Here is a 26,155-nt window from a genome sequence, read left to right on the forward strand (position 1 = left end):
CGTGGAATACGCTACAAGCAGACTATATATATCAAGCGGAACAAATTCAAATGATAATACTTCTTGATCGCTCTACAGAGCGTAGTATCCGGTGGCTCGTCTCCTCTGTCTTAACAGCAGCTGAGCAGTAATCGGAAGGCTAGAAAGAGTCTGTTGATAAGATAGCGTGATCTTGAAATTGGTCTGTCTAAAATGGTATTGATATATCAGCAACCATTTAGCATTCATTGCAGCAGTAAATGCGTGTATCAAACCCATTCCTGCTGCATAATAGGAGAAATAACTGGCTGGGGATATTTTTTCAAATTGGAACCTGACGCCCATCGACTGTCACGCTGTTTCAGTGCAGTACCTGTACTATCACGTACGTACCTAGTGTCAAACCCTAGGATCGCTTCCCTGTCCCAGTTAGCTTAGCCCCGTTGGTATACGTACCGCCGAACTGCGTTGAGGAGGTATCAAATAATAACTATCTGAGAGATAACTCAGTTATAAATAAGAGAAGAGAAGTAGTAAGACTGAATAGTACCGCGCAGTTATTTGTAAGTGCGGACGAGTATTCTGTAGCTAAGCTTCTAAATATATAGTTACTTAAAGATAGCAGTTATATTGAGTACGAAGAATAGAACTAGTTAAGTACATAAAAGAGTATCCTTATATATTTTTTTATATGGCACGACGCTGGTATATGGTTTGGTAAGTGGTTGGTATATGGTTGACTGTCGGTATACTCCTGAGTATACTATTCATATACCAAAGAAGTCACGTGATGTGTGGCCGTTCTGGACGTCCTTCCAGCCGTCCGTAAATTTACTGTTTTATTAATCTTAACCACCCGGTAGATATAAGGTTACTGCTTGATGAATAGAAACACTGAGTTATAGAGTACTACCCTTTCTGATTGATTAGACTTGATTTGGCAACATGGCCTCCGATGCATGCACATAAAGCCGCAGCGACAGGTCACGTTGCGGGATATTTCTGCCGAATGCATGTAACATTCCCACTATTTCTCCGATGTTACTTTCCTCCTCCCCTCTGAAATCATTGCTTGAGCTTTCTTCGGATGATGAAAACCACCCACCTGAAAAATCCATCCCAGCCAGCTCTACCAGAAGAGTATAGAAGTTCCCACATCCTCCTATTTGTATACTCCGCCCCCACCCACGCCAAAACAGAACTTCTACTCAAGATCAGCTCATTGGCCGGTGATCGACAAAACGATATACAGATAGCAGCTTAGTCTTATTACACGTGGTTATCAAACCCCCTAATCATCGGATCCGATCCTCCCCTCCGAGCGCGAGTCAACAAAAAGATGCGGAGCGGAGCGGCGCGGTCGTTCAGGAACGTCCGAGCCGCGCCGAGCTCAGCCCAGCCCTATTTATTATGCTTTACTTAAGATAAGTTTTCTCTAACTAACTATGATGATGTTTAATAAAGAAGCGAGTTACTTTTATTTCTTTCCGCTCATTATAAGTTATAAGATCAGTCTCAACAGCGCGAAAAAACCGACGGGCGGAGACGACAACCGGACACAATGGCACCTTCCCATGAAGCAGCTATCAATAACCAAACAAATGATGCAGACATTCTGGATAAGGAAGACCAAAGGTCTCAAAATACGCTGCAAGAGTCAGAGTTAGCTGCCGATACGGAGAAACAGGCTCCCTCGCAACCTCCGGCGCAATCGCCGTGGGGGACGGCTGATCCCCCGCCTGATGGGGGATTCGCGGCGTGGTCGGTTGTGTTGGGGGCGTGGTGTGCGTATTTCTGTACTTTTGGGTGGATTAATAGTATGTTTATTTCTCATGTTTACTGTGTTCTTGATTTCACTTCTAGAAAACGGGAGAAGAAAATGGCTTGTTGCTAGATACGTGCTAATGGGAGCGCAGGTATTGGAACGTTCCAGACTTATTATGAGACAACGCTGTTGAGTGAGTACTCGACGAGTACGATCGCGTGGATTCCTTCGCTGGAGGTGTTTTTCATGTTTTTCATGGTCGGATTCTCTCTTCCTCCTGCTAAATATAAGATTTCCAGGCTGACCATATTAGGGACCCATTGTTGGTACGCTGAGCGATAGACTCGGTGCTCGCGTGGTCATCATCGCAGGCTCCCTCCTGCATGTGTTTGGGCTCATGATGACCTCCATCTCTACGGAGTATTACCAGGTCCTGCTGTCGCAAGGTGTCTGTAGCGCTATGGGGCTGTGTGCTATTTTCCAGCCGTCAATGAGCTCCATTCCCAGCTGGTTCAACAAGAAACGCGGCGCGGCGTATGGAATCATCGCTTCCGGGTCAAGTGCCGGTGGTGTGATTTTCCCCATCATGGTAGACCGGCTCATCACTCGTGTTGGCTTCGGGTGGGCGATGCGCATCGCTGCCTTTCTAATCCTGGGGTTGCTTGTCGTCACTTGTTTTACTGTGAGGGCGAGAATTCCGCCAATGAAGCAGCGGATGGATAAGGAGGCGTTGTTGCGGCCGTATAAGGAGGTGAAGATGTTGTTCTTGGTTTCCGGGTTTGTCCTGTTGACTTTCGGCGTGTTTATTCCTATCAACTATATGGAGACGTCGGCCATTGCGGATGGGATGAGTACGAATTTGGCGCAATATCTGGTTCCGATTTTGAACGCTGGAAGGTGAGTGGCGCGACTATGCTCTGAAAATGATAAGCATGCTAACGGGTGATAGTCTTTTCGGTCGAATGGGGGCTGGCGCATTCTCCGATAAAGTCGGGCCATACAACATTTTTGTCGTGGTCTGTTCACTGACGGGCATCTTGGTCCTCGCGCTCTGGATCCCTGCGACCAACAACCCCGGTAATATCGTTTTCGCGGTCCTCTTTGGTATCACTTCGGGCGCATACTTCTCCTTGTCTGCTGCCCTGGTGGCAAAGATTGCCCCGCTCCGGGAGATGGGCTACTGGACTGGTGTGCTTTTCCTGTTTGCGTCGATTGGTGCCTTGACAACAAACCCTATTGCGGGCGCAATCCTGCAGCGCGATGATGGGTCGTACACGGGCATGAAGATCTATTCGGGTATCTTTCTGTTGGCAGGCACCGTGTGTGTCCTAATGACGCGTATTCGTCAAACAGGCTGGGTGCTTAAGGCGAAGTTCTGAGTGTTTCCCTCTTGTCTGCTCATATGAGTCGGTTTCTCTTGTGATATAGTTAATGTAATATTCTCTTGGCTGGTTCGACCTTGCTCAAGCACGATCTCAAATCTGAGTATCTATCAGATGCTCGAAGCCCGTAATGTCGACACTCTGCATTAAGCCAGTCCAGTCCGGAAACCCAAGGACGCCCATATCCCAATTTACAAAGTCGAAGAACGACTCAACCATTGGCGCCTCCGCTTGATCGGCACCTGTCGGTTGGTTCTCATCGGCTGAGCCCGTGGCCTGCTCCGCAGCCACCTGCATCTGTCGTATATGCAACGCCTTGTCGCGCAGGCGAGTGATTATCGCCCACTTTGGCCCCGGGTTTGGCCACAGGGGGTCCTTCTCGGTCAGGTCGAAAACCAGGTTAATTGCTCGCCATGCACGTTCAACATGCAGCCCCACTGGATACACACAGAGGTGCCACAATATGTATGTGAGGAGAAAGTAAGGCATAAATGTAGAAGAAAGCCAGCGATATCCGCGGAGAAGCGCGTCGGTAAACATTTCATTGGTGCGTTCGAGGGCTTGGCAGGAGATGTCCAGAGTTTTGGTCTGCAACTCACGACGCTCGGCGACCGGTATTGCGGTGCTATTTGTCTGGAGGGCTTTTTGGTTCAAGTACATTTCCATCTTCAGTACTAGAACCTCCCCTAGTATCATTCCTTGTCGTTGAATGGGAATGTTGGGATCGCCGTGTTGCATATAGGTGTTGTATACGTGCTCTTTTGCTTCCCGCGCTATCTCAGCGGGATCTTTCCCAGTGACTTTGGTTGTCAGTGTGCGATGCAATTCCAGGCGCTTTTCGTTCACTACTGTTGTGATCAGGGATGCTGTCATCTCTGTCCAGCAGTCTTTGGACTCTGGTGGCACCGTCGCCGTAGCAGAAAGGTCCTGATCGTCGATATTTGCAGGAAATGCGGTGTCGCAGACCTCCTCGCCGCTACTGACACCAACTCCATGATCCTCGACCGCGCGACTATCAGCCGTACAAATGTGCCACCAGAGTCGGCGGCGCAGCTCACATTCTAGCGGAGTCAACTTGAAGTGTCTTCCGTCACGGTGGAGTCCAATGGATTGTGCTGCCCGGATAACCAACCCTCGCATCGTCCATCCAGATCGACCGCTGTTGTAATAGCGCAAGCACATCTAAATATGCCGTATCATGAGCTACAAGTCCATATAGCAATACTAGCTAGCTGGTTCTTACCTGGTAGATACTTATCGCTTGCAGCGATGTTAGTGTGGGAGCGTCCAAGAAATTCGACTGATAGAGAGCAAGTTCCAGCCCTTGCTGGTATCGCTTGACTTCTGATCGCCTCTGTTCATGTGCTGGGTCCTCGGCAAGCACACTTGTTGTGGCCGCAAAGAAGATGGCAAAAAGCAAAGCATGGAGATCAGCGGGCGCGGCCGCTGGCTCGTTGATAGCCGCGAATATCCGCGGCTGAGTCGATGGAACGTGAAGAATCTTGATTATTGGGTCGATGCGGTTCAAGAAGGTTTGCCACAGCTGTATCGACTGCCACTGACACGGGTGCAGGCTATAGAGATCTCCTTCCTCCACATAGCGACTGACAAGGAGGCCTTCCGCTCTGAGCGTGAGTGGGCGCCCGGAGCTGCTGGTATCGCTTTTCGGCGTCCCAATGGCAGATTGAAGCTCTTTCTCATCTTCCAAGACCCGAGACAAGAGTTGTTCATTGATATACCGGCCGTCCTCAACTAGAAGGCCGTCGTGCGATGGCTCCGCCGCCGCATTTGTGCCCGTCGGGGACGGTTCTTTGCTTGAGGGGGACCCCGCACCTGGTGCAGAAACGGTCCGTCCGTCTGCCACTTCGTGCTGAAGGTGAGGCAGCAATCGGTTTCCAGCTAGAGCCGCGATGGAGCGCTCAAGTGATTCCAGTCGGGCAATGACATCAGAATTGTGAACTTTTGGAGGCCGACGCTTGACGCGATTAGGGCCGGGGTATTGACAAAGCACATTTGCTCGTATACAAGACCCACATGGAGAGCTCTTATCGCAGCGGACCTTGCGTTGATGGCAGCGCAGGCACGACCGTTCGACGTTATAGCGGCGTGCGGATTCCATGGCTACGCTCGCCTTTGCGCGCTGCAAGGGGTCAGACTCTAATCAGATAATTCCCGGCCTGCTGCAAAGACAAATTATGGCAGATAAATTCACGAGAGATTGACTCGATAATCAGCCTATGAGTTGAAGAGTTGATGCAACGCCAAAGTAACCTCGGGAAGGCGGCTGTTCGCGAACGTCCGAAGAACCGAGAGGTGACATCGCTGAGTCAGCCTATAAGCCTCCCACGAATAGCTTCGAGCAGTTACTTGATAGCTATGTTGCTGCTCGCTTGGCTAAGCGAACTCTCTAAATAACCACCGCCTGCTTAAAACGGCATACTGCTCCGAAGATGCAGGCAACGATGATGGTGCCACATTCAAAGATGCGCTGTCCGCAATGGCTAGTTCTCCCTGTCGGTAGTGGCTATTTGGGAAGTGTTTTGCCAACAGTAGGCTTTGGCCCCATAGACATTGCGATCATCTCAATCATGCTGCCCACCTGTTGTAATACTCTAAACACACGCAGATAACAGCGTGCATGGATTGTGTGAGCAGTGCGCGAGAATTGTAAAGAAATGATAAAAAGAGCAGACAGTATCTTCCCAAACAGATGACATCTATCTCGTCAGGACTGGGACTGAAAGACAGCCCAGGTATGTGGACGTCTCTCTAATCAGTAAATACTTGATTTCCATTTACCATTCATATGACATATTGGCCATCCTATTCCGCTTTCTGATCATGTTAGTCTTGGAGAAAAGTCTCCTGTCTTCAACAGAATGCACACACACCTTCAACTACCACTTTTGTTTCAAACAGGGTCATACAGCATAATGATCCCTAATCAATAAACAGGCAATTACCTACACTACTATATAACCGACTGTTTTTTCAATTTCACCGTAACTTCTATCACAAACAATGACCCAGTCCTCTCCACCCTATCGGGTAAACAATCTACCCTAATCTTGTTACCGTCCGTACAAGCCCACACCCAACATTGCTTGTTAATAGCAAACATATTATTCTCACCTCCGACCATGACTTCCTAAGATTCCCGTCAAGTCTGAAAACATTCTTGAAACGGCCTATTACTTCTTACGTATCACGACTGTCCTGTCATGAACGAACGATGGGCCACATATGTGCCGTGATTGCCGCCGTTGAGGTGGATCTCGTGTGTTTCGGTCGGTGTTTCAGCGGGCCCCCGCTCTCTCCCTTCTGTGTCTCCTCCCAGACGGGACGGGCTGGTCTGTAACTTACTATTCATTAGAAAAATATCGCTTACGCATTCGTGTAATTATAAATGAAGTTATAAGGGCTGTTGCAATGGACGTGTAACTAGGGATACTGTAGATGAAATGATCGTTGTGAAAGTAGATGGGACCTCGGGTCGCTTTTGATTTATAGTGTTTATAAAGTTATATACAAGAATGTGAACAACTTCATCCTTGACCCTCTATCACCTCTCCCTCCCCTCTTCCCATTCTCCCTTCCGGATAGATAACCATGCGGACTGAGTGCATTTACTCAGCAACGCACTGGTAGTAGTAGTCGTTCTGGACCTTGCAGGTGTAGGGGCTGGCACAGACGGTAGGGCCGGTCCAGTTGATACCACCGCACTGGTAGTACTGGTTCACCTCACCAGCAGAGTTGGTAGCCGAGGGACCCTGGGGGTCGCTGACACCGACGACACCGCTGCTGCTAGCAGCAGCGCTGGAGCTAACCTGGCTGGGGGCAACGGCAGCAGTGGTGGTGGGAACGTAAACGGAAGTGGTAACGAAAGCGACGCTGGAAGACATAGGGGCGACGGCAGGGGTGGTGGCAACAACAACAGGGGTGGTGGCAGCGACAGCGCTGGAGGTGGCGCTGGACAGCTTGCAAGGGGACTTGGACTTGGACTTGACCTTGCTGAGAGTAGTCTGGCTGGCGGCGCTGGCCGAAGAGGAAGAAGAGGAAGAGGCAATCTCAACCTGGGTGGCGGGGGTGGTGGTCTGCTCAAAAGCGGCAGTGGTGGTGGAAGCAGTGGAGGTAGCAGCAGCAACGGAGACAGAGGCCGAGCTGGAGGCGGAAGCATCACCGCTAGGGAAGTACTTCTCGAGGATGGGCAGGTAGGTGGAGTAGGCGGTGCCATCGGTAGGCTCCAGAGAGTACATGTAGGTTCCCCACCAGGGACCGGCAGACCACCAGGAAGCACCAACCCAGACGTCGGAGTTCTCGGACATGTACGCGAGCATACCCTCGACAGCCTCCTCACACACGGAGTTGACGCCACCGGCGAATTCACCGACGATACCCTGCTTGTTGTTGGTCTTCAGCCACTCGGTGGCCTTCTCGAGGCGCTCCTGGCCGATCGTGGAGCTGACACAGGTCTCGGAAGTACCGGAGCTGTCGGAGTCAAGGTACTGGTGCATCTCATAGATGATCTTGTCCTCGCTGTCGGTCAGGCCAGACAGGTTGTCGTTGTAGGTAGTCCAGTCCCAGGCACCGGTGTAGGCGTTACCCTCGACGAAGATGTACTGGGTGGTGGCACCAGCGGCACGGATACCGTTGATAGCAGCCTGGTTGAGGTCCAGAACCAGGGACTGCTCCATGTCATGGTACTCGTTGTCTATTTCCATTAGTTATCTCTTTGTATAAATGGTATAGTAAAAGGTCTACTCACTGGTATCGAAGATGACCTTGTCGTTGTCGGCAAATTCGGTAGCGACGTTCTTCCACCAGGTCTTGAAGTCGGAGGTGGAAGTAATGATGCTTCCATCACTGCAGGCTGTTAGCCATCATATGCCACCTTTCTCATCCAACTGTATCCACTTACAAACGTCCGTAGTTGTGGGGGTCAAGGACAGCGTAGGCACCGCTGTTGGTAACGAATTCGACAGTCTATGTAACCAGTTAGTGTTGCAACGACCAACAATATCAGGGGCATGAGCGATAACATACCGACTTCAGGTCAGAGAGGTAAGTCGAAGCGAAAGAGCTGGTCAAGCCATCGGGAGTCAAACGCTCCATGAGGAAGGGAATACGGAAGATGTTCATGCCCTTGTTTCTCAGGACCTGGATCTTGGAGGTCTCGGGCCAGGTGTAGTCGGTTCCCAGGGTGCCGGGGAGGGCGGAGCCGAATTCAGCGCCGGATTCACTAGTACCAACCCCTACTTCTGTTAGAGTGGTACAACGAAACTCGGACAAACATCACATACACTTGAAGCCAGAGTCACGCTTCTTCATCTGGCGGCTGGGGAGAGCGGACACCATGCTGGCGGCAGAAGCCGCAACGATCAAGTTGCTAATTCTCATTTTGAAAAGAATGTACGTCGACCTGGTCGATCAAAAGAATGAATGACTAAAGGTAAGAAAGAAGGAGTGAAAACACAAGATAGAAGACAAGTAATGAATGTCAAGAGCCAGTCTTGATTGTGATGTGCCAAGTAGAACGAACGAACGGTTCGGACTCCCCATACTTATAATCGATCACTCGGCCAAAAGCAACCATCCCATAATTCCCTATCATTTCTCTGGTCCCACTGCTTAATCTCAGCAAACGCCTTAGGTGCTTTCTCTGAGACAGTTACCTTGTGGCCCGCCAGGGGATCCATCCACTAGGGTGGACTCCTTGGAGTCGAGAACCTCTCGCCCGATTCCTCCGAATAAGGGCACTGGGCCGGCGCTGGGCTAGCGCCGGTCCCTGAGCGACCCTTAATATCTGGATACGCCACGGGCGGAAAACAGGAAAAAAAGAACCACGAAAGCAGCTTTTCAGCTGCTGTAAAACTGTGATATTCACGCAATATGTGCCAAAGCCGGTAGTCGCCACGGCATATCCCCGAACTCCTCTGTAGAACGCTGGGGTGGTGGTGGAGAGCGTGTGTAGACCGTTGTTACACCTCAAGGCTTAGCCACCTAATGGAAACAGCCATGCCCGCATCGTCGCAACCATATCGGAGGGGATGCACTGGCCCCGTGTCAGTCACCCTTCATTTCTCCAGGTCAATATTGCCTGCCTGGAAGCGTGGGGCCATACCATGGCATCGCGCAGGAGATCCGATTAAGATGAAACGAGTTAGCAGCCTAAGCTTCCTGTTCGTTGGTGGAGTGTTTCCACGGTTAATTAAATTTCTTCCGGGCCGGTGGGAGCACGGAACTGGTCAATAGGCCCGGAGACAAAGAAAGCCGTTAGTCTATTAGCATTCATATCGGCTTGCAGATTGATTGATCACTTTTGTGCCCTCCTGTCCAGGATGGTTTCTTCAGTGGTAATTTCTGGCCGACCCGTCTGTATCCAACAGTGAGACAAGGATTTGGGAGACCCACTGGGACCGTCGGCGGAAATCAGGCGGTCCTTCAGTCGGACCTATTGACATCCCATGCTTTCTCCCAACGAAATACCATCTGCCTGCTGTGGAGGATGCAGAGTCTTGCAAATTGGGGGCAATAATGAGGACAATATTGCGAGGGGAGTGAGCGGGAGAGGTTGTCCACAGGCGTGAGATGAGAGGAAGCGGAGGGTGACAGCGACTCCTGAGAACACGTGCTGAAATTAATTCCGAGGCTGGCCGAGAATCAATAGTACAATAATCCCCTCAAGCCATTAATATGAATTGCCTCCTAATCTGCCAGAACTTCACAAATCCTCGTTCATAGTTCCACCCGGAATAACTCTAGAGGCGAGTCATGTCACTTTCGGCCGGCTAAGTATTGATTGTGGCAACGGCCTGCTTCTACGGGCTTCTAGGAGACTATACTATTAATTCGCTCCATCTCGCAATCGACTTACCCGGAGCTATTGACCTTGGTTTACTATTTTAGGACTCTTTTTATATTGGACGCTGTTAAGAATATTTACATAGCCACAGTCACCGAGGCCGATTGGAAGGCCGTGAGCGGAGAATTAGATTGCTATGGATACTGTTCGGAGCACCCCAGGACATGCCATCGGCGACTCATGAAGTTCTGTCGGCTTCGTTGCAGTGTTGACCGACGTGAAATTCGAATGATCGATCACCCTGGCCGATCGGGATCGCGTTTGCATCGTTGTCATATAATGTGCGTTCGAAATATCGCACACGTCCATCGCCGCTTACCAGTACTACCGTTTGTTGTTGAGTCCCATATGCACCATGCAGGAATGAGAGATCCATTGCATGGTGCTCCCCTCCCGCAGCCCCATTTGCCTGCTTACCATCAACGCACACAGGAGCTACTGTATCTGCCGGTTTCGCGGGTTTCTCGCGAGCACCCAGGATAGGAATGAAGATGCTCTTTCGAAAATACGGAAGGTAGTCCTCCGCAGTGGCATCTTCTGAGAGCTTCGGGAGTGTATTGGTGCTCAGCATATCAAGGAATCGGGTAATAAGAGCATCTTCGTCCTCCCCAGCCTGCACGTGCGTAGCAATGGCTTCATTCATCAGTCTTTCGCCGTCAAGAATCTTAGGCCATGACCGATCCTCGAAAACTGTGTTACTGAGACCCAAAGTCTGATCAGGTTTTGTGGCAACCCATGCAATTTGGTCCATGGTGGATGAGCGATTGGAGACGATTGCCAAGGGCTCGTTGATGTATCCACAAAGCAGGCTGAACCCACCGACATTCCTGGCGGTGGGACTCGCAACCATATCCTGCACATATTCCCGGGTTGACCGCTTCTCGTCAGAAGGCGCAGCAAGCCAGCTACATACAATGGCCCCCCGGCTCTTCGCCCCAATAGCTTGTTCTGATGTATTCTCGCGGTAGTTGGTCAAGACTGCCACTTTGCCTTCTCTGGTCACTCCCATCCATGTTCCATGTGGCTCTCGCGCTAGATCACGGCCACCTAAGATATTGGACCCTGGTGAAGGCCACCAGTCAGCGGGAGATGTCGGTCGACGTATGTATTCCTAGACGCCGTTAGTTTTGGACGGATCCGAGCATGTGGTTTGAATCATTGTCGCGTACATCCCTGTTGTTGATGATGATCAAGGGATAGGAAGGATGTGCGGTGGATAGAAGCGCGATACACATTGCGACGTTTCTGGGAAACAGAGGAAGCAGGTAGGAAAGAATTCTGATATAGTAGTAATATTCTTGAGCTCGGCGTCAGGCAAGCGAACTGCCGCCACCTATATGAGGGGAAGGGTAGTCTCGTGCGACAGGCGGGTAGGATCGGGCGGCGAGTACTAGTCTTGTACAATCACAAGTTTCCGTGAGGTTGTCCGAGTCTGATGACAACTAGTAGCAGGGTCCCTGGATTCAATGAGCAGAGTCGACTCAGAAGCGCAGGGCGAGGTTGCTCTGGCGAGTCCAGAAAGCAAGGCGACTGTTGGGCACTGAGGTCATCCGACAACTGGACCGGCAGTTCAGCTCCACCGCCTTCGTGATGCTAAGATAGGCGCTCCGCCTGGCAGTGAGGAATGCCATTGTACTATCAGTCAATGCTAGAGTAGACTAGTAAAGAATGAGTAATGAGGTTAGCCTTCACGGGGTTCTTGCTACAATGGATTTGCTCTTGCAAAGCAATAGTACTATTATCTTCATGATGATATCATAGCGAAACATCATCACAACTTTTATCCATAGCAGTATATATATACTACCAGTAGTGTTAGTCCTCTTCACCTGGAGGACGGCTCTTCAAGGCGGAGTCGGTGTGAAGTTGCTACTTTTGTCCCCAAAGATACATCATTTACTTATATAACTGATAAGACGCTGAATGGAACTGTACCATAGCTTATCGTACCATTCCTTCTTCATTCAAGTCGTTAACCGATATTGATTCGCATGACGTCAATACCGCGGCATTGCCCGAAACGGCAAGGCGGGCAGGCTGCCCTTAGTACGGGACTAGTCCCGAAGAGGAGAGCTAGACTGCCTGAGCCACACGGCTGAGTTAAGGCATCCGCACCGATACTTTCCTAATGCGGTAAGTACCACTGTAGGGCTCGATGGATCATCGTGGCTTGGCCCCAGTTTCTCAAGGCAGCCACGCTCCGTCTTGGGCCTTTTCTCCCCCCGAATTTTACTTCCATTCCTTCTTTACTACCACCTTATCCTCCTTCCTGGAATCCGCAGGCCAATCCGCTAAGATTCATAAAGTATTAGACTTTCCTTGCGGCTGGCCGCTCTCCTTTGTGCTGGTCCGCTGGTCGCGTGAAGCTTCTGCCCCGCAGTCCAGCAGCAGCTCAGCTTACCGATAAATTCTTTTCCCCTCCTATCACCTTCTCTCCAAGGGAACTCAGCCCAGCAAACGGATCAAACTGTATACAATTGCCCATCATGTTCGGTATTATTGCGGACCTTTTGTCGTGAGTACCATCTGCTATCGTTCGTCATCGAGTCCCGGCGATGCCGGTCGACCCCGGACACCCCGGCCCTATGATGTGTACCCTGCACTTTCTCATACGCTATGCATATGCTAACGAGGTTATGCATCTAGCTCAATCATCACGATCCTGCTTCCTATATTTGCCTCTTACAAAGCCCTCCGGACTGGCGACCCTTCCCAGCTGGCACCATGGCTTATGTATTGGGTCGTTCTGTCGGCCGTGCTGATGGCCGAGTCATGGACGATCTTCATTTTGGGATGGTACGGCCACGAGACAATCGCGAGGCATGCTTAGGTCCGTCCGCTGACAATCTGTTGCAGGTTCCCGTTCTATAGCTGGATCCGCCTCTTTTTCTTTTCCTATCTTGTTCTCCCCCAGACCCAGGGAGCTCGGAGTCTATACCAGGAATATGTCGACCCATTCCTGGAGCATCATGAGCGTGAGATTGAGGAGTTCATTGGCCGCAGCCATGAGCGTGCTAAGGCTCTAGGACTTCAGTATTTCTACCAAGCCCTAGACTACGTTCGGGAGAATATTCTGGGCTTGCCGGCCCAACGTCCCGCATCTCCTCCGCCCCCGACTGGCCCGGCTGCCTATGCGCAGTCGCTCTTGTCCCGTTTCAATATCCCAACTGCCGCTGGAGGCACTGCCCCAGCTGCAAGCAACGACTGGCTCTCTGCCATCGGTTCTGCAGTCGCTTCCGTCGCATCTGGCAAGAGTGCTGAAGCACGCGGTGAAGAGTTGTCTGCCAGCGGAACACTGCTGCCACGGGAGGTCGCATCCATGTCCCGTGCGGACAAGGCCAAGTTTATCTCGAACCAAAGGGACATGTTGGAAGTGCTGCGTAGCGCTCTGGCCAAAGAGGAGCGCGACCTGCACAGTGCAGGCGCAGAGGGTGACGACCTGGCGTACGGTGGTGCACCGCTGCGAAAGAACCGCAGCGAGAACTCATTTACTCATGTAGAACATGAGGACACCCAGGAACGCTCGTCCGATGCGCATGGCCGCACAAGCAGCGGTAACTGGGCCTCTGGTTGGTTTGGAGGTGGGGAGCAAGCTGGATCCTCGGGTGTCGACCATGGGAACGAGGGCGCAAGAAGTCGGGCTCACTGATTATTTAGACCAAGCAGATACTTTCTTGCATGAGGCTAGCACTCCTTTTCATCAATGAAAAGCAAGAATGATAGGATAGGATGCCTTGAGCAGCGAATGCAGCCGCAACCTAGTTGAAACAGAAAGATAACAGCGATACGCGAGGGGCAGCGACGTATGCGAAGTAAATGCGCCTTGCCGCAGCCTCTCTGCATGAGCCCCTTGTCACCATGAGCGCGTAATGTGTACAGAAAGGCCCAACCCAACCAACACCACGTAGATTAGTACCGACAGCCTTACGCCCCAGCTGGCTACTAATAACCCTCTATCTACCCCTCCCTCAATCCCCGCAAACACCACCACTTTTAAGTGCAGCGCCATCACGATCGAACATGCGACTTACCACCTTCCTATTCACCCTCATCCATCTCTTAGCGCTCACCTCCGCAGCAATGACAGGCAACTTCATGAGCATGGGGTCTGTATACAACACTACGCAGACAACCATCCAACGCCTCCAGCAGCTAGCAGGGCATCTCGTTCCCAATACATCGAGTCTGAATCTAACGGGTTTAAATTTGACGAATCTGAACCTGGATCTGAATCTGAATTTGACTCAAGTCACCAACCGGACCGGTCCCGTCGTGGATGCTGCGAAGCCGCACATCGCCCGAGCGGGGAATGCTACGAAAGACTATGTTGTGAAACATCCCTACCAGACAATATTTAGCATCGTGGGGGTTTTCTACCCGGCAGGGTTGCTTAGGCTGGTGGGGTATGGGCCATTGGGGCCGTGTGCGAGTATGTCTACTATCCAACTGATTGCATTATGACATTTTTGAGAATGGTATTGCTCGATATTTGCAGTTTTTTCCTACTAGTTACTGCTTGGGTGGTTGGTAATGTTGAGTGTTGTGGATAGTTGCTCTACTGGATTCTGTGCACGGAGTTACTACTACTTAACCCACTTTACTGACCCCATAACTTGGTACTTGCTTATAGGGTCATTGGCAGCATGGAGCCAAACCTACTGGGGCAATCCTGTCGCACGAAGTCTCCGGGCGTGTTTGCAAAGCGCGGCGATGAATGGGTATGCGGCGGCTCCGGTGCTAAACACCGTGCGCGGGGTGATACTGTCAGCTGGGGGTTATATGGCATGGAAGGATGGGTTTGGTGGGAAGGGAGAACAAGAACAACAAGAAGGAAAAGAAGAAAAATCGCGGTGAATATGCCCCCGAAGATGGACAGAATAACGTGAATGATTTTGAGAAAGGATGGCTAGTATTTCATTCACCGGTATCCATAACCAAGGCAGTTGCTGTCTTGTCTAGTTACTCTTCGTTTAAGTACATGCTGGCAGTCAATAGCGTCGGCCCAATCAAGGCAGGACAGATTGAATAGGTAGTGGATTGCTATTAGTTAGACTAGTTACTAGTATTGTCGGTCGGATGGCCGATGTCAGCCAGGCATGTGAGGAATTGGAAAGGAAGGGGAAAAAAATAACAACACGGCCTTTCTCTTCTGCATAGCCGGGATGAGGCGAGATCGCACAAATCCCAACGCAAGTATAAAAAAAAAAAGAAAAGAATTATTATTACTTTCTATTTATAAACCTGCGGTGTCTATCTGTCCGTGTCTGTGACTGACTGTTCTGCTAGTTATCGATAGGGATGGGATGGGTTTTTGCTGGTGTGTGGTAGGCTGGATGCATGTCGGTATCTCCTTGGAATGCTGGGAATCGGCCTTAACGTGGGTTGGTTTGTTGACCGGGCGATCGGGGGTGCATGGTTGGGTGCTCGGGCGTGGGAAGGAAGATCGGTTTTGTGATATACCCTCCCATTCCTATTTTTATTATTCTTCATTTCATATCTTATCCCTTTCACGCGGGATAATTTGTATAGACAAACTTGTATAGATATTATTCTTCTTTGGAAATATTCCAGGAGATATTCAAATTGGGAGGATATGCTGCAACTGCCGCCATCAGCTGAAGAGTTGTGCAGGTAACACAGCAATCAAGCAGCAGAGAGTTAAGGTGTGGTGCTGCCGAATGATTCCCATGACCGTATCATACGGTATTGGAAAGTAAGCTGCTTGCTTTGTGTGGCAAACGCCAAACCTATTGTGTGCCTGAGGTGTAAATATGATAGCATCCAGCGTCATTGCTATGGCTAACAATCCACTCTGACAAGCATCGAAGGTAGGCAGAAGAGAAGAATCTGCAATGCATAGCCCAATCTCACCCATCATTCTCATTCACTATGGGTTTTTTACTCTTTTACTCGATAGTATAAGCGCTTCCAGCGACTCGCCACGGACAATTGTTACTGTGGGTGCCAGTCCCAAGGTAGAACCAGAAAGCGCCAGTGCGAGCCTGAGCGACAAGATCTGGTAACTGCTAGTCCGTTACTAAGTCAGTAATGTTCAATGTAAGAGGGTTGGTTATTTACCCCCAATGATACCACTCTTGGCCTAGTGACATCCTTGGCTCCGGTGGCCGTCGCCGCCTTGACCCGATGGAGCGGAGATTCCGCGTCAAGATGTACTCTTGTAAGCCAAAAATCACAATCAGATGGCGCAGTCACTAAGTCTGACTCAAATCACAATGGGGTGATTCATGTTCTGTTAGACGCACATTCCTTTCGTTCTTACTAGGGTCTAAAACCTGGATTGATTGACGTGGTTCTAGCCACACCTACTCTTTTGCTGTGTGTTGTGTGTGGGTTGTTCCGTGTAGTCACTTACAACCTGGTTGCTTACCCGTTTGGTGTGGTTCTGGCGGGTGTACTTACGCCTAAACCCGAACGGTAATTAAAAAAAAAAAAAAGTGAGAAGGGAAGAAAAGCACCACCAGCAAAAAATAAAAAAAACCACCACCACCAACTTTTACCGGCCAAACACCAAAAGGAAAAAATAGGGAACCGAAATCTTTTCCCTCCAAACTTCTCGCCTTTTTCCTCCCCCCTCTTTTTTCCTCTTCTCCCTTTTTCCTCTTTTTCTTCCCCAGACCCATCGTCGTTGACCACGACGTGATATCTTTCTTGTTCTGTGGTCTTCACTTCCTTCTTCCCCCCTCCCTCCCCCATCTCTCTCGTCTTTCCACAGACGACCCAATCCCCCCTCTTCGATTCCTTTCCCGTTTCGTGTGGGAATCTTTGGATGTGCGGTTCTAGAGCGTGTTCCTCTTGACTGCGGTAACACCACCCTTGACATCACCCTTGCTCCCCCTCCGAAAAAAGCCTCACGCCTTTCTAACGCAATCGTCTTATCAAGACAGCCTTCCGTCCTCTCTTAACCCTCTCCTCATTTCAAACCACTATCAGCGCTTGAATCTTCTTCGCGTATCACCTGTCTAATGAGCTCGATCCCTCCCAAGTCAGGCCTTCAACCTCAAGGACAGAGCACCTCGACTCAGGCCGCCTCCTCCGCACACACTTCCTCTCCTTCAGTGGGTGGGAAATCTCCTACGCCCTCGTCTACCTCGACGACGGCTCCTCGTTCCTACGCCAACGCCACCAAGAAGTCCGCGACGGACTCGACCGCCGCTCCCGTCACCGTGGGCGGCCCGTCGCAACATGGGAAGTCGACTACAGCATCTCCTGTGAGCGGCAAACCCATGCAGCAATCCCAAACCCCCGGCGTCACCATCGTCAATGGCGCCCCGGCCCCGGCCTCCCAGGGCGACCACACTAGAAAGCCGTCCGTGACTATCACCTCCGCTGGCACCTCGGGCTTCATCCCCAACGGTGGCCAAACCGGTCGTCCGAACAGTCTGCAGTTTGGCTTCGCTGCCAACCAGCAGTCGTCTCCCAACATGGGCAATCCCGCTGTCCTGGCTAACCAGCCTCAGTCCGGTCTCGGTGTTACTCCGCCCATGAACCCTCGCGTGACTTCCCCCCAGACTTCTCCTTCTCCCATCCCGCAGCCTGCCTCGAGCGGTGGCCGGCCACCGCCGTCGTCGTATCAGTCCCAGGGCAACGTTCCGAACTTTGGCAGCTTTGGTGACGCTGGCGACAACGTAAGTGGCGAATTTTTTTTCTTTTTTCTTCTGTCTATCTTGTCTACGAACCCTTTGCCCTCTTTTTCGTTCTACTATCTTCTCACGTCAAAAAAAAAAAAAAAAAAAAAAAAAAAATCCAATGAGTGAAAGGAAGAAGAACAAAATTGAGTGGAAATCCCTAGCTAGGAATGGGGCAAATCTTGCGGAGCACATCTCTTTTGCTTGGCATTCCGACTGCATACCTACCCGGTGAAATGCTGTTACTAACAATTCTGCGCTAGCAACAGATGCGCCCGGCTCCTCAGGCACCCCTTGGTCCTGGCGCTCAGTCGACTCATCTGCGTCGCGAATCCTCCCAGTCGACCCACAGCGATATGAGCAACCATATGGGCGGCGGTCCCGGCGGTCGCGGTGGCTACCACCACCAGGGCGGTCGTGGACGTGGATTCTCGCAGTCGAGCTACCAGGGACAGATGCCCTACTCGCCTAACGCCAGCTTCCGTTCGACCCCCAATCAACCCCGTGGTGGTCCCAACATGGCTCCCCAGTTCCCGAACCAGCCGCGCCCGATGCCCTTCCCCAACTCTCCTCACCAGGCGAGTCGCAGCCCGGCGCTGGCTAATGCGCACCCGGCCACTCCTCAGATGAACCAGGTCCCGATGGCCCATCCGCAGATGGCGCCTCAGCCCTACTATGGCCAACCCATGCCCCCTCAACCTGTGAGACCCCATCCCTTGCAAAAACCCGCACGCCGCGGCGGCGCCCTGAATCGCAAAAAAGGACCATCCCGTACCCCAATCACCTCCCGTTCTTCTGTTACCCCTAACCCCCAAATTACTCTGCCTCCGAATCTGGCGCCAGAAAGTGGCCATTTCGAACGGTATCTAACCATGATGAAATCAAAGCAGGGATATCCCACCTTTGACCCGGCCTACGGCTTCTACCCCAATTACAACATGGGTGGTGTGCCATACATGCCCCCGTCGCCGCAGCCTCGCCCTGGCATACCTTACAACGCTCAGGCTCCGTACATGCAAAACCAGTACCCGGTGCAGCCCGCTGCACAGGCCACAGCTCTGTCTCGTAGCCCGTCTCATTCGAACGATCGGCCCGGGTCGAGCTTGGGTCAAGGCCAGCCCCCGGCTGGTGCTCCCGGCCCCGCTCATGCCCACAATGCCAGCCGTTCCTCCAACAGCCCTGCCCCTCAAAAGTCTTCTTTCGTCATCCCCACGGCCAAGAAGAACGCCGTTGTCATCAAGGATCCTGGCAGTGGTGCCGTGAAGACCTTCGAGAAGGCCCCGGCCTCTCCTGCCCGTGTTACCCCTTCGCCTGTCAAGATTGCCACCCCGACCTCGACTCCTCCCCCGCGTACCGGCAGCAGTGCCGATCACACTCGCACCGATTCCAAGTCCACTAAGACGGATGAGGAAAAGAAGAAGGAGCTGAGAGACGCGGTGCACCAGAAGATTGAGCAGGACAGAATTGAGAAGGAGGAGGCCGAGCGTCGCAAGGCGGAAGAAGAAGCGGCCCAGAAGAAGAAGGAGGAAGAGGAAGAGGCCGCGCGCAAGAAGGCCGAGGAGGATGCGGCTCAAAAGAAGAAGGAGGAAGAGGAAGCTGCACAGAAGAAGGCTGCGGATGAAGAAGCGGCTCGCAAGGGTCTTGAGGATCTGAGCTTGAAGGATAAGCCCGCCGAGACTAAGGCCGAGGAGCCTTCCAAGCCCGCAGCTGCCCCTGCCCCTGCTGATGATGACGATATCGACTACGATGCTATCGAACGCGAGATGGCCGAGATCGAAGCTAAGGAGCGTGCCGCTGAAGAGGCCTACTACGCCAGGAAGAAGGCTGAAAAGGAAGAGAAGGAGCGCAAGGAGAAGGAGGAGCGTGAGGCTTACGAGGCCAACATGAAGAACGCTGAGCGTGAAGCCGAGGCCTTGGAAGAGGCCCGTGCTAAGAAGCGTGAAGCCGGTGTTGTTGAAGAGGAGTCCAAGGACAAGGATCTTTTCGCTTCTCTCAAGAAGGGTGGCTTCCCTGCTACCGAGGCCAGTACTCCTGGAGACAGCGGTGCTGCCACTCCCGCTTCTGACATGTCCATGGGACCTCCCTCGAAGCCTGCCAGCGCTAACAAGCGCGAGAAGCCGGCTGCCCTCAAGTTGGAGACCACCAAGGCTGTCGAGCCTCCCCAGCCTAGTGCGGCCATGAAGGCTCTGCACTCTGCTCGGTTCGTTGACGATCTCAGCAAGATTACTTACCCTGCTTCTATTGTCTCCCCGAACCCCGCGCTGAACGCAAGTGCCCCTGCCGACCGCAAGTTCCACTACAACAAGGAGTTCTTGCTGCAGTTCCAGAGTGTCTTCAAGGAGAAGCCTTCCATTGACTGGGATGCGCGCGTGCGTGAGACTGTGGGTGATAGCGATTCTTCTCGCCCTCAGTCCGCCCGGACGCCCATGATGGGCGGCCGCAATTCTTCCCGCCCTGGTGCCGCTCCCTTCCAGATGGGCAACTTCGGCCAGACCCCCAGCCGCGCCTCCAACTTGCCTCCTGGTACCACTTCTGCCGAGCGCTTCGCTATGTCGAACGCCGCCCGCACTTCTTCTATGGGCAATCCGTTCGGCAACTTCGGACGTCCTGGTCTCGGTATTGGTGCTCCTGGTATCAGTCGCACCAACTCTGCAAGCGCCATGCACCCCGGTATGCCCTCATCCCCTCGTGTTGGCTCCAGCAACCGCTCCGGTACGCGGACGGGCAGCAAGCGTGATAAGCAGAACGCAAAGAAGGAGGAGGAAATGGCCAAGTCCATGCCTCTCACTGCTGGCATGGAGGTCAAGGCTCTGCAGGTGTCTTCCACTGGTTGGAAGCCTCGCAGTATTGGCCAAGCTCCTGCTGCTGCTGCTGCTGGGCCCACTCCTGGCGGCGCCACTCACATGCCTCCGGATATGGTGCAGCGCAAGGTCAAGGCTGCTCTGAACAAGATGACGCCGGAGAACTTCGACCGTATTGCCGGCCAGCTCCTGGAAATCGTCTCTCAGTCCAAGGACGAGACCGATGGACGTACTCTACGCCAGGTCATCCAGCTTACGTTCGAGAAGGCTACTGACGAGGCCCACTGGGCTTCAATCTATGCTAAGTTCTGTAAGCGCATGCTTGAGAGTATGAGCGCTGAGATCAAGGATGAGAACATCCACGACAAGAATGGCAACGTCGTCGCTGGTGGTAGCTTGTTCCGCAAGTACCTCCTCAACCGTTGTCAGGAGGAGTTCGAGCGTGGTTGGAAGGTCAACCTGCCCCCTAAGCCGGAGGGTGAGACCGAGGAGGCTGCTATGATGTCTGATGAATACTACAAGGCTGCCGCCGCTAAGCGTCGTGGTCTGGGTCTCGTCAAGTTCATTGGTGAGCTGTACAAGTTGGGCATGTTGACGGAGCGTATCATGCACGAGTGTGTGAAGAAGCTTGTCGACTACGAAGGTATGCCCGATGAGGCCGAGGTTGAGAGTTTGACCAGTCTGCTGCGTACCATTGGTGCCAGCCTCGATGTCTCTGAGAAGGGCCTCGCCTTCATGAATGCCTACTTCCACCGTATCGGTCTGATGATCCAGACTCCTGGCCTGCCCAGCCGTCTGCGCTTCATGCTGATGGTAAGATTCTCGTTACCGCTGTCATATTGACTTGCTCGGTTTGCTAATACTCTTATTAGGATATCGTGGATCTGCGTTCTGCTCGCTGGCAGTCCAAGGATGCTGACAAGGGTCCCAAGACGATCCAGCAGATTCGTGAAGAGGTATGTATTTGGTCTTCCATATGTCTACGTTGTCGTATCTTTATTGACTCTTTTACCAGGCTGCTCGTGCCCAGCAGGAGGCCGAGATGGAGCGTCTTCGCCAACAGGCCAACCGTGGTAGCCGCCCCGGTTTGGGTCGTGGCGATGCCCGCAGTTACAGCGGATATGGTAACCAGGCTCCCCCGCAAGACTTCGCGTCTAGCAAGGTCGGCAGTGATGATCTCCGCCGCCTTCGCACCTCTCGTCAAACCAACCAGCCGATGTCTTTCGGTCCGTCCAGCATGCTGGGCTCCCGCAGCAACAGCGGACGGAAGAATCTGGGCCCTGGTGGCAACTTGGTTCGTGGCAGTGATGACAGTGCTGCTAGCAGCCGCACTGGCACTCCCACTGGCAAGAAGGAAGACAAGGAGGCCGCGTCCTCGATCAATGCCTTCAGGTTAGTGAGCCCAGAGATCATTATTCAGTGACGTGATGCTAACATTTTTTTTCTAGTGCTTTGGCAAGCTTGGAAGATCGTGACAACATGGCCACTTCCCCTCCCTCCAACCCTACCTCCCCTCTGCTGACCAAGTCGCAACCCGCGGTCGAGCGCCGGCCCTCCAAGACCCCGTCCAAGGACGGTGAGGAGGCCTCATAGATTCTGTCGCAATGATAATGAAAAATGATTCCGTTCTTCTGGAAAGATTCCTCACTTCTTTTTTGACACCTAGTCACGACCATGTCCGTCATGTGATTTGAAATGAACATTCCTCCCTAATCTTCTCGTCCATGATTTCGGCGAAAACCAAAAAGATCGGTCGCTCATATTATTCCCGTGGAAATAGAGGGGACTTCCGACATTCTCTTGTACAATTCTGTTGCTACGACCCATAACGGAGGTGGGGGGTTCTTGAATCTAGCGAGATAGGTTTGGTTCGCAGGAGTGTCCATGGTGACCTTTGCTATGCCCTTGCTTTTTATTATTCTCTTTCCATTATTGCTATCATATCATGTATTGCTCTATGTGTCTCCTTTTTTTTTTCTTCCTCGCTTGCTTTCTTTTTCCTTGCATTTTCAATACCCGGAGAGCTTTGACGGTTTCTCCTCTCCGAAACGACGACGCTGCAGTTGATTTGATCTTTCGATTCAAAAGCAGAGACCAGCGTCATCACCGGGGCGGGACTTGCAGGCTAGCCACGACGTTTTACTTATGTCATGCGAGAGACAAGTTTTAGTAGTCACGTTGTTTATGCCTTTCTTTCACTTCCCCTTCTGCATTTGATGCATCTACACTGGGCTCGGTGTGTTGCTGGCGATAGCTTGCAGTGTTCCTGCAGTTGCTTCCTTTTTTCTCTTTCTTTCTACTTTCTTAGACAAAATCTCGTTAGAAAAGTTTCTTATTTTTTTATTCTTCGATTCTTGGTCCTATCCATTCTTCCCTCCCATATTCTTCCTTCCCGACATCCGATTAACGGAATACTAAGTCCCCTCTTGATTGTCTTAATATAATACATCTTGCTATCTTGGATGAGTGTAGTAGTGATAGTAGTATTCATTACTCGATGGCATTGCCTCTGTATCTATTCCTATTGCCACCATTTCTACTTCATTCCTAACCCTATTTACCTTCACTTTGGTTATCGTAGTAGCTTCACTTCGTTATTCACGAAGTATTAAGTAGTGCTACTAGTGGTGGGTATCTCATCCTCTCCGTTATTTATAGTAATCTTGTACACAGTATTCAGCGCTTTTGTGTATGTATAGCTGAGTGGGAGTAGGATCGGAATATACAAACTATGAGTGCCGTTATTGCTTGCTTCCCCTGCTGCAGTACAGTACAGTGCAGTACAGTCAACTCGGCCTCAGAAGTTGTTAAGTAACTTGGCGGCACTACAGTGCATGGAATAGTAACTAGTAGGAGGTCTGTAGAGTTGAAGGTAGAGTTGTATGGATGTATGTATGTATGTATGCATGTCCTTGAAGACGATGAGGAACTGATAATTCAGTTCTAAATACATGATTTTATAGTCCCTTAGAAGAAGAGAGATAGGAAAGGATTATGCTGAGTGAGACACAGCTATTGTAGGAGGAATAAACTTTAACATGATGGTTCGGATATGTTAAGGGAAAGGGAAAGGATGCGTATAAGTAATTTACATTGTTGATTATGATCAGCTAGTTTGATCTATGTATGTGTATGTATGTATGTATGCACTGGCGTGCTTGCGCTCTCTATTGACTCAACAACTCGCTAAGTAAACAAGACAAGACAAAGATAATGTATGTGGAGTGAAGGATCATTCGGGGTAGTGTCTTAGCGGCATCCGTGTCGCTAGGAGCGTGTGTCGCTTTCTTCTTGAATATGTCCTCTTCTGAGCATCGACAAAGTAATGCTGGAGATAGCACCCAGTGACATGCTCATGTGAAAGCTGCTGACAGTTTCACGTGCAATGAAGGGCATAGTCGCCTGTTCTCTTCTGACGTGTGATCTGTGAATGTGGGTTGTTGGATGGATGCAGATGGCCCTAGTGTGATATGGTACCAGTTTGGTGTTCGGTATAGGCTCTTATCGCTCAATCATTTTGCTTTCCAGTGCCGTCTGGAGAGCTGTCTTCGGTTACAATAAGTGGGACATTCATGCTGGATGTGAATGCGCCTGCATCGGCCTCCGTCAATCCAGGGACCTCTTGCGTCTCAGACGTCTGTTTTGGTGACAAAGTCACGTCGCTGCGGTCTTCCACGTGCGATACGGTAGGCTCATCATCTGAGCCTGTGTCGATCTCGGAGTTCTCCACGCTCCCTCCGAGAGGGCTCCGGGAAGCAGCATCAGGTGATCCCAGCGGTGAGGGTGACTCGTCATGACTGACGCTGCTTCGCTCCGACGTGGAGAGCGAGCTCCGCGAGTGAGTGTATGTTGAAGGCAGACCAAGAGCGGCAGCCACAGCAGCCTCCTCGTCAGGCAGCTTTGACACACTGCTATCTCTGCTGGAGCTCCTGTCAAAGATGTGGCTTCCTCGTCGCTCACTCATCTCCAGGATGTGGTTGTAATTGCGTCTGGCGGGGTCTGCGAGACGCTTCTTCTTTTTCTTCTCCCTCTTGGTGGTAGGTCGCACCACGATAACAGGAATCGGTGATTGCTGTAAGCAATACTTGGAGACGGAGCCTGGTAGCAATCCTTGCATACCACCCAGATTACGGCCTCTTGTGCCCACAATGAGGATAGCGGGTTCGTAGATTCTGATCATGCGCTGAATGATGTCCTGGACTTTGCCAACAGCCAACTCCAGGACCAAGCTGATCGCTTTCTCATTCTGGGTGTTCTTCTGGATCACTTGTTCGAACAGCTTCTCTGCTTCCTTGCGGTATTTTCCCGCCTCGACTGCGGCGTCACTCGCGATACTGGAGTCCTTTTCCACCGCACGGAGACAGACGATCTCGTCGCCATCGTCGACCAACTCATCGATGAGCCACTCGAGCGCGAAATCGGAATAGTCGTTCTGATCTGTGCCGCAAAGGAATGTCCGACTGCGTCGCGTGCTCTGGTATCCTTTGTGTTTGTAGTTCAGAGTCAAGGAGAAATCTGCCGCATCGGGATTATCAAAGGTATCGAAGGAGACGCCCCGCTCGTAGGTCCTAAGCAGCCAGCAGATTAGAGATTATATCAACCAGGACAAGTATGTAGTAACACTTACTTGGGTGGAGGAGGGGATGGGCCGCGCACAGCAGCACCAACAACAGGTCTGGCCTCCCTCTCAGCAGGCACCTGTGAAGGCGAACGCCTGCGATCTGAGACACTAGCCGAGCGACTGGGAGGCAGGGATTCGGAACCGCCAATATTAAATGAAATAGACTTCCTCCTAGAGTCTCCACGTGAAGCTCGCGTGGTAGAAGCGGTCCTGGGACGGACAGGGAGTGGCTCGTTGCCGTCCAGTGAAGGAAATGACATGACGAGGGAAATGCGCCCGGGTGGGTTTGGGAGTGAGGGGGTGGAAGAGGGGTTTGTGGTGGTACTTCTTATCGGAGGTTATGTTGTTCGAGATGAGATGTAGCCTGTTGCAAAGAATACAGGATGACAACCGGAGATTAACAAACTCAAATGGGAGAGTTGCTCAGCCACCGTGAAGATCCAGACGTTCTGCCAGTGGTACGATGCGCAAGACGCAGACCATGGTTTGGCGGTACAGGATATCGGGGCTTATCAGGATGGAGCTCCCCGGGCAGGTTATGCTTGGAAGGCGAGCTCAAACGGGAGGACTGGGTAGGAAGACTCGGTTGATGCAGATAGTAAGATGGATAGATGGATGCTAGTAGAGAGAGTAGCTCAGTCACTGAGAAAGAGGGGAACAGAGAGAAGTGGGATCAAGTCGTCACTCGGTGCGGAAGCCGGAAGTGGAATGAGAAGCACAAAATCCGGAAAGGAGAGGAGGAGATCCTCCAAGCGGGGCAGGGCGGTGAAAGGGGGGTTTACTCTATGATGTTATAGCAACTTTTACAGTATGACAGTATGATGTTTAACTAACTAATGCATCACGGGACGAAGTCATTGGTACACAAGAGAGGACAAGCATCTGGCAAGTCAGTAATGCTAGTTACAGGAACAGACTGACTGCAAAGGTCATACAACACCACCAGCTACCCCTCTCTTCCTCCTGCCGGCAAAATAGTCTATACACACTCACCCAGCACGCACTACCTCCCACACTCCTGAATGGTCAATTAATTATCGCAACTCGAGGGAATTATCACGAAGAGAGAAAATATAACAATAAAAAGTACTAAATAAAC

At 51.5% G+C, this 26,155-nt stretch overlaps 10 protein-coding genes across 10 annotated transcripts; 5 read left to right on the top strand and 5 right to left on the bottom strand.

Moving 5' to 3' along the window:
• The first annotated feature begins 1,311 nt into the window (after positions 1-1,311).
• BDQ94DRAFT_149113 (MCT family MFS transporter) lies at positions 1,312-3,749 on the top strand. Its single transcript, XM_026767317.1, has 4 exons — positions 1,312-1,796; positions 1,896-2,002; positions 2,058-2,641; positions 2,694-3,749. The coding sequence occupies exons 1-4, from the start codon at positions 1,541-1,543 to the stop codon at positions 3,121-3,123; spliced, it is 1,377 nt and encodes a 458-aa protein (XP_026623192.1). The 5' UTR covers positions 1,312-1,540; the 3' UTR covers positions 3,124-3,749.
• Positions 2,933-5,544, bottom strand: BDQ94DRAFT_181763 (Zn(II)2Cys6 transcription factor). The gene is made up of 2 exons (XM_026773970.1): positions 4,370-5,544; positions 2,933-4,308 (listed from the first exon to the last, which is right to left on the bottom strand). The coding sequence occupies exons 1-2, from the start codon at positions 5,243-5,245 to the stop codon at positions 3,220-3,222; spliced, it is 1,965 nt and encodes a 654-aa protein (XP_026623193.1). The 5' UTR covers positions 5,246-5,544; the 3' UTR covers positions 2,933-3,219.
• A 966-nt stretch (positions 5,545-6,510) lies between these two features.
• On the bottom strand, positions 6,511-8,968 carry egl3 (putative extracellular endoglucanase/cellulase). The gene is made up of 5 exons (XM_026776487.1): positions 8,427-8,968; positions 8,170-8,378; positions 8,045-8,109; positions 7,892-7,989; positions 6,511-7,837 (listed from the first exon to the last, which is right to left on the bottom strand). The coding sequence occupies exons 1-5, from the start codon at positions 8,521-8,523 to the stop codon at positions 6,753-6,755; spliced, it is 1,554 nt and encodes a 517-aa protein (XP_026623194.1). The 5' UTR covers positions 8,524-8,968; the 3' UTR covers positions 6,511-6,752.
• Positions 8,969-9,882: 914 nt separating this feature from the next.
• On the bottom strand, positions 9,883-11,531 carry BDQ94DRAFT_149128 (NRDE family protein). Its single transcript, XM_026767318.1, has 2 exons — positions 11,158-11,531; positions 9,883-11,099 (listed from the first exon to the last, which is right to left on the bottom strand). Exons 1-2 carry the CDS (start codon positions 11,221-11,223, stop codon positions 10,167-10,169), a joined length of 999 nt encoding a protein of 332 aa, XP_026623195.1. The 5' UTR covers positions 11,224-11,531; the 3' UTR covers positions 9,883-10,166.
• Positions 11,532-12,225: 694 nt separating this feature from the next.
• On the top strand, positions 12,226-13,811 carry BDQ94DRAFT_76781 (HVA22/TB2/DP1 family protein). Its single transcript, XM_026776489.1, has 3 exons — positions 12,226-12,503; positions 12,635-12,784; positions 12,845-13,811. The coding sequence occupies exons 1-3, from the start codon at positions 12,475-12,477 to the stop codon at positions 13,635-13,637; spliced, it is 972 nt and encodes a 323-aa protein (XP_026623196.1). The 5' UTR covers positions 12,226-12,474; the 3' UTR covers positions 13,638-13,811.
• A 1-nt stretch (position 13,812) lies between these two features.
• Positions 13,813-15,190, top strand: BDQ94DRAFT_76806 (uncharacterized protein). The gene is made up of 2 exons (XM_026776490.1): positions 13,813-14,417; positions 14,619-15,190. Exons 1-2 carry the CDS (start codon positions 14,009-14,011, stop codon positions 14,840-14,842), a joined length of 633 nt encoding a protein of 210 aa, XP_026623197.1. The 5' UTR covers positions 13,813-14,008; the 3' UTR covers positions 14,843-15,190.
• On the top strand, positions 15,156-15,565 carry BDQ94DRAFT_76776 (uncharacterized protein). Its single transcript, XM_026776488.1, has one exon. It carries the CDS (start codon positions 15,292-15,294, stop codon positions 15,529-15,531), a length of 240 nt encoding a protein of 79 aa, XP_026623198.1. The 5' UTR covers positions 15,156-15,291; the 3' UTR covers positions 15,532-15,565.
• A 302-nt stretch (positions 15,566-15,867) lies between these two features.
• BDQ94DRAFT_149131 (uncharacterized protein) lies at positions 15,868-16,130 on the bottom strand. Its single transcript, XM_026767319.1, has 2 exons — positions 16,067-16,130; positions 15,868-16,011 (listed from the first exon to the last, which is right to left on the bottom strand). Exons 1-2 carry the CDS (start codon positions 16,096-16,098, stop codon positions 15,876-15,878), a joined length of 168 nt encoding a protein of 55 aa, XP_026623199.1. The 5' UTR covers positions 16,099-16,130; the 3' UTR covers positions 15,868-15,875.
• Positions 16,131-16,523: 393 nt separating this feature from the next.
• On the top strand, positions 16,524-22,063 carry BDQ94DRAFT_181767 (putative eukaryotic translation initiation factor subunit eIF-4F). The gene is made up of 5 exons (XM_026773971.1): positions 16,524-17,634; positions 17,904-21,248; positions 21,308-21,391; positions 21,451-21,827; positions 21,884-22,063. Exons 1-5 carry the CDS (start codon positions 16,972-16,974, stop codon positions 22,026-22,028), a joined length of 4,614 nt encoding a protein of 1,537 aa, XP_026623200.1. The 5' UTR covers positions 16,524-16,971; the 3' UTR covers positions 22,029-22,063.
• A 1,421-nt stretch (positions 22,064-23,484) lies between these two features.
• BDQ94DRAFT_76843 (universal stress protein) lies at positions 23,485-25,491 on the bottom strand. The gene is made up of 2 exons (XM_026776492.1): positions 25,063-25,491; positions 23,485-25,003 (listed from the first exon to the last, which is right to left on the bottom strand). The coding sequence occupies exons 1-2, from the start codon at positions 25,314-25,316 to the stop codon at positions 23,944-23,946; spliced, it is 1,314 nt and encodes a 437-aa protein (XP_026623201.1). The 5' UTR covers positions 25,317-25,491; the 3' UTR covers positions 23,485-23,943.
• Between the last annotated feature and the right edge of the window lie 664 nt (positions 25,492-26,155).

The sequence above is a fragment of the Aspergillus welwitschiae genome (assembly GCF_003344945.1).
Source record: "Aspergillus welwitschiae strain CBS 139.54b unplaced genomic scaffold BDQ94scaffold_31, whole genome shotgun sequence".
In the NCBI taxonomy this organism is placed as follows: domain Eukaryota; kingdom Fungi; phylum Ascomycota; class Eurotiomycetes; order Eurotiales; family Aspergillaceae; genus Aspergillus; species Aspergillus welwitschiae.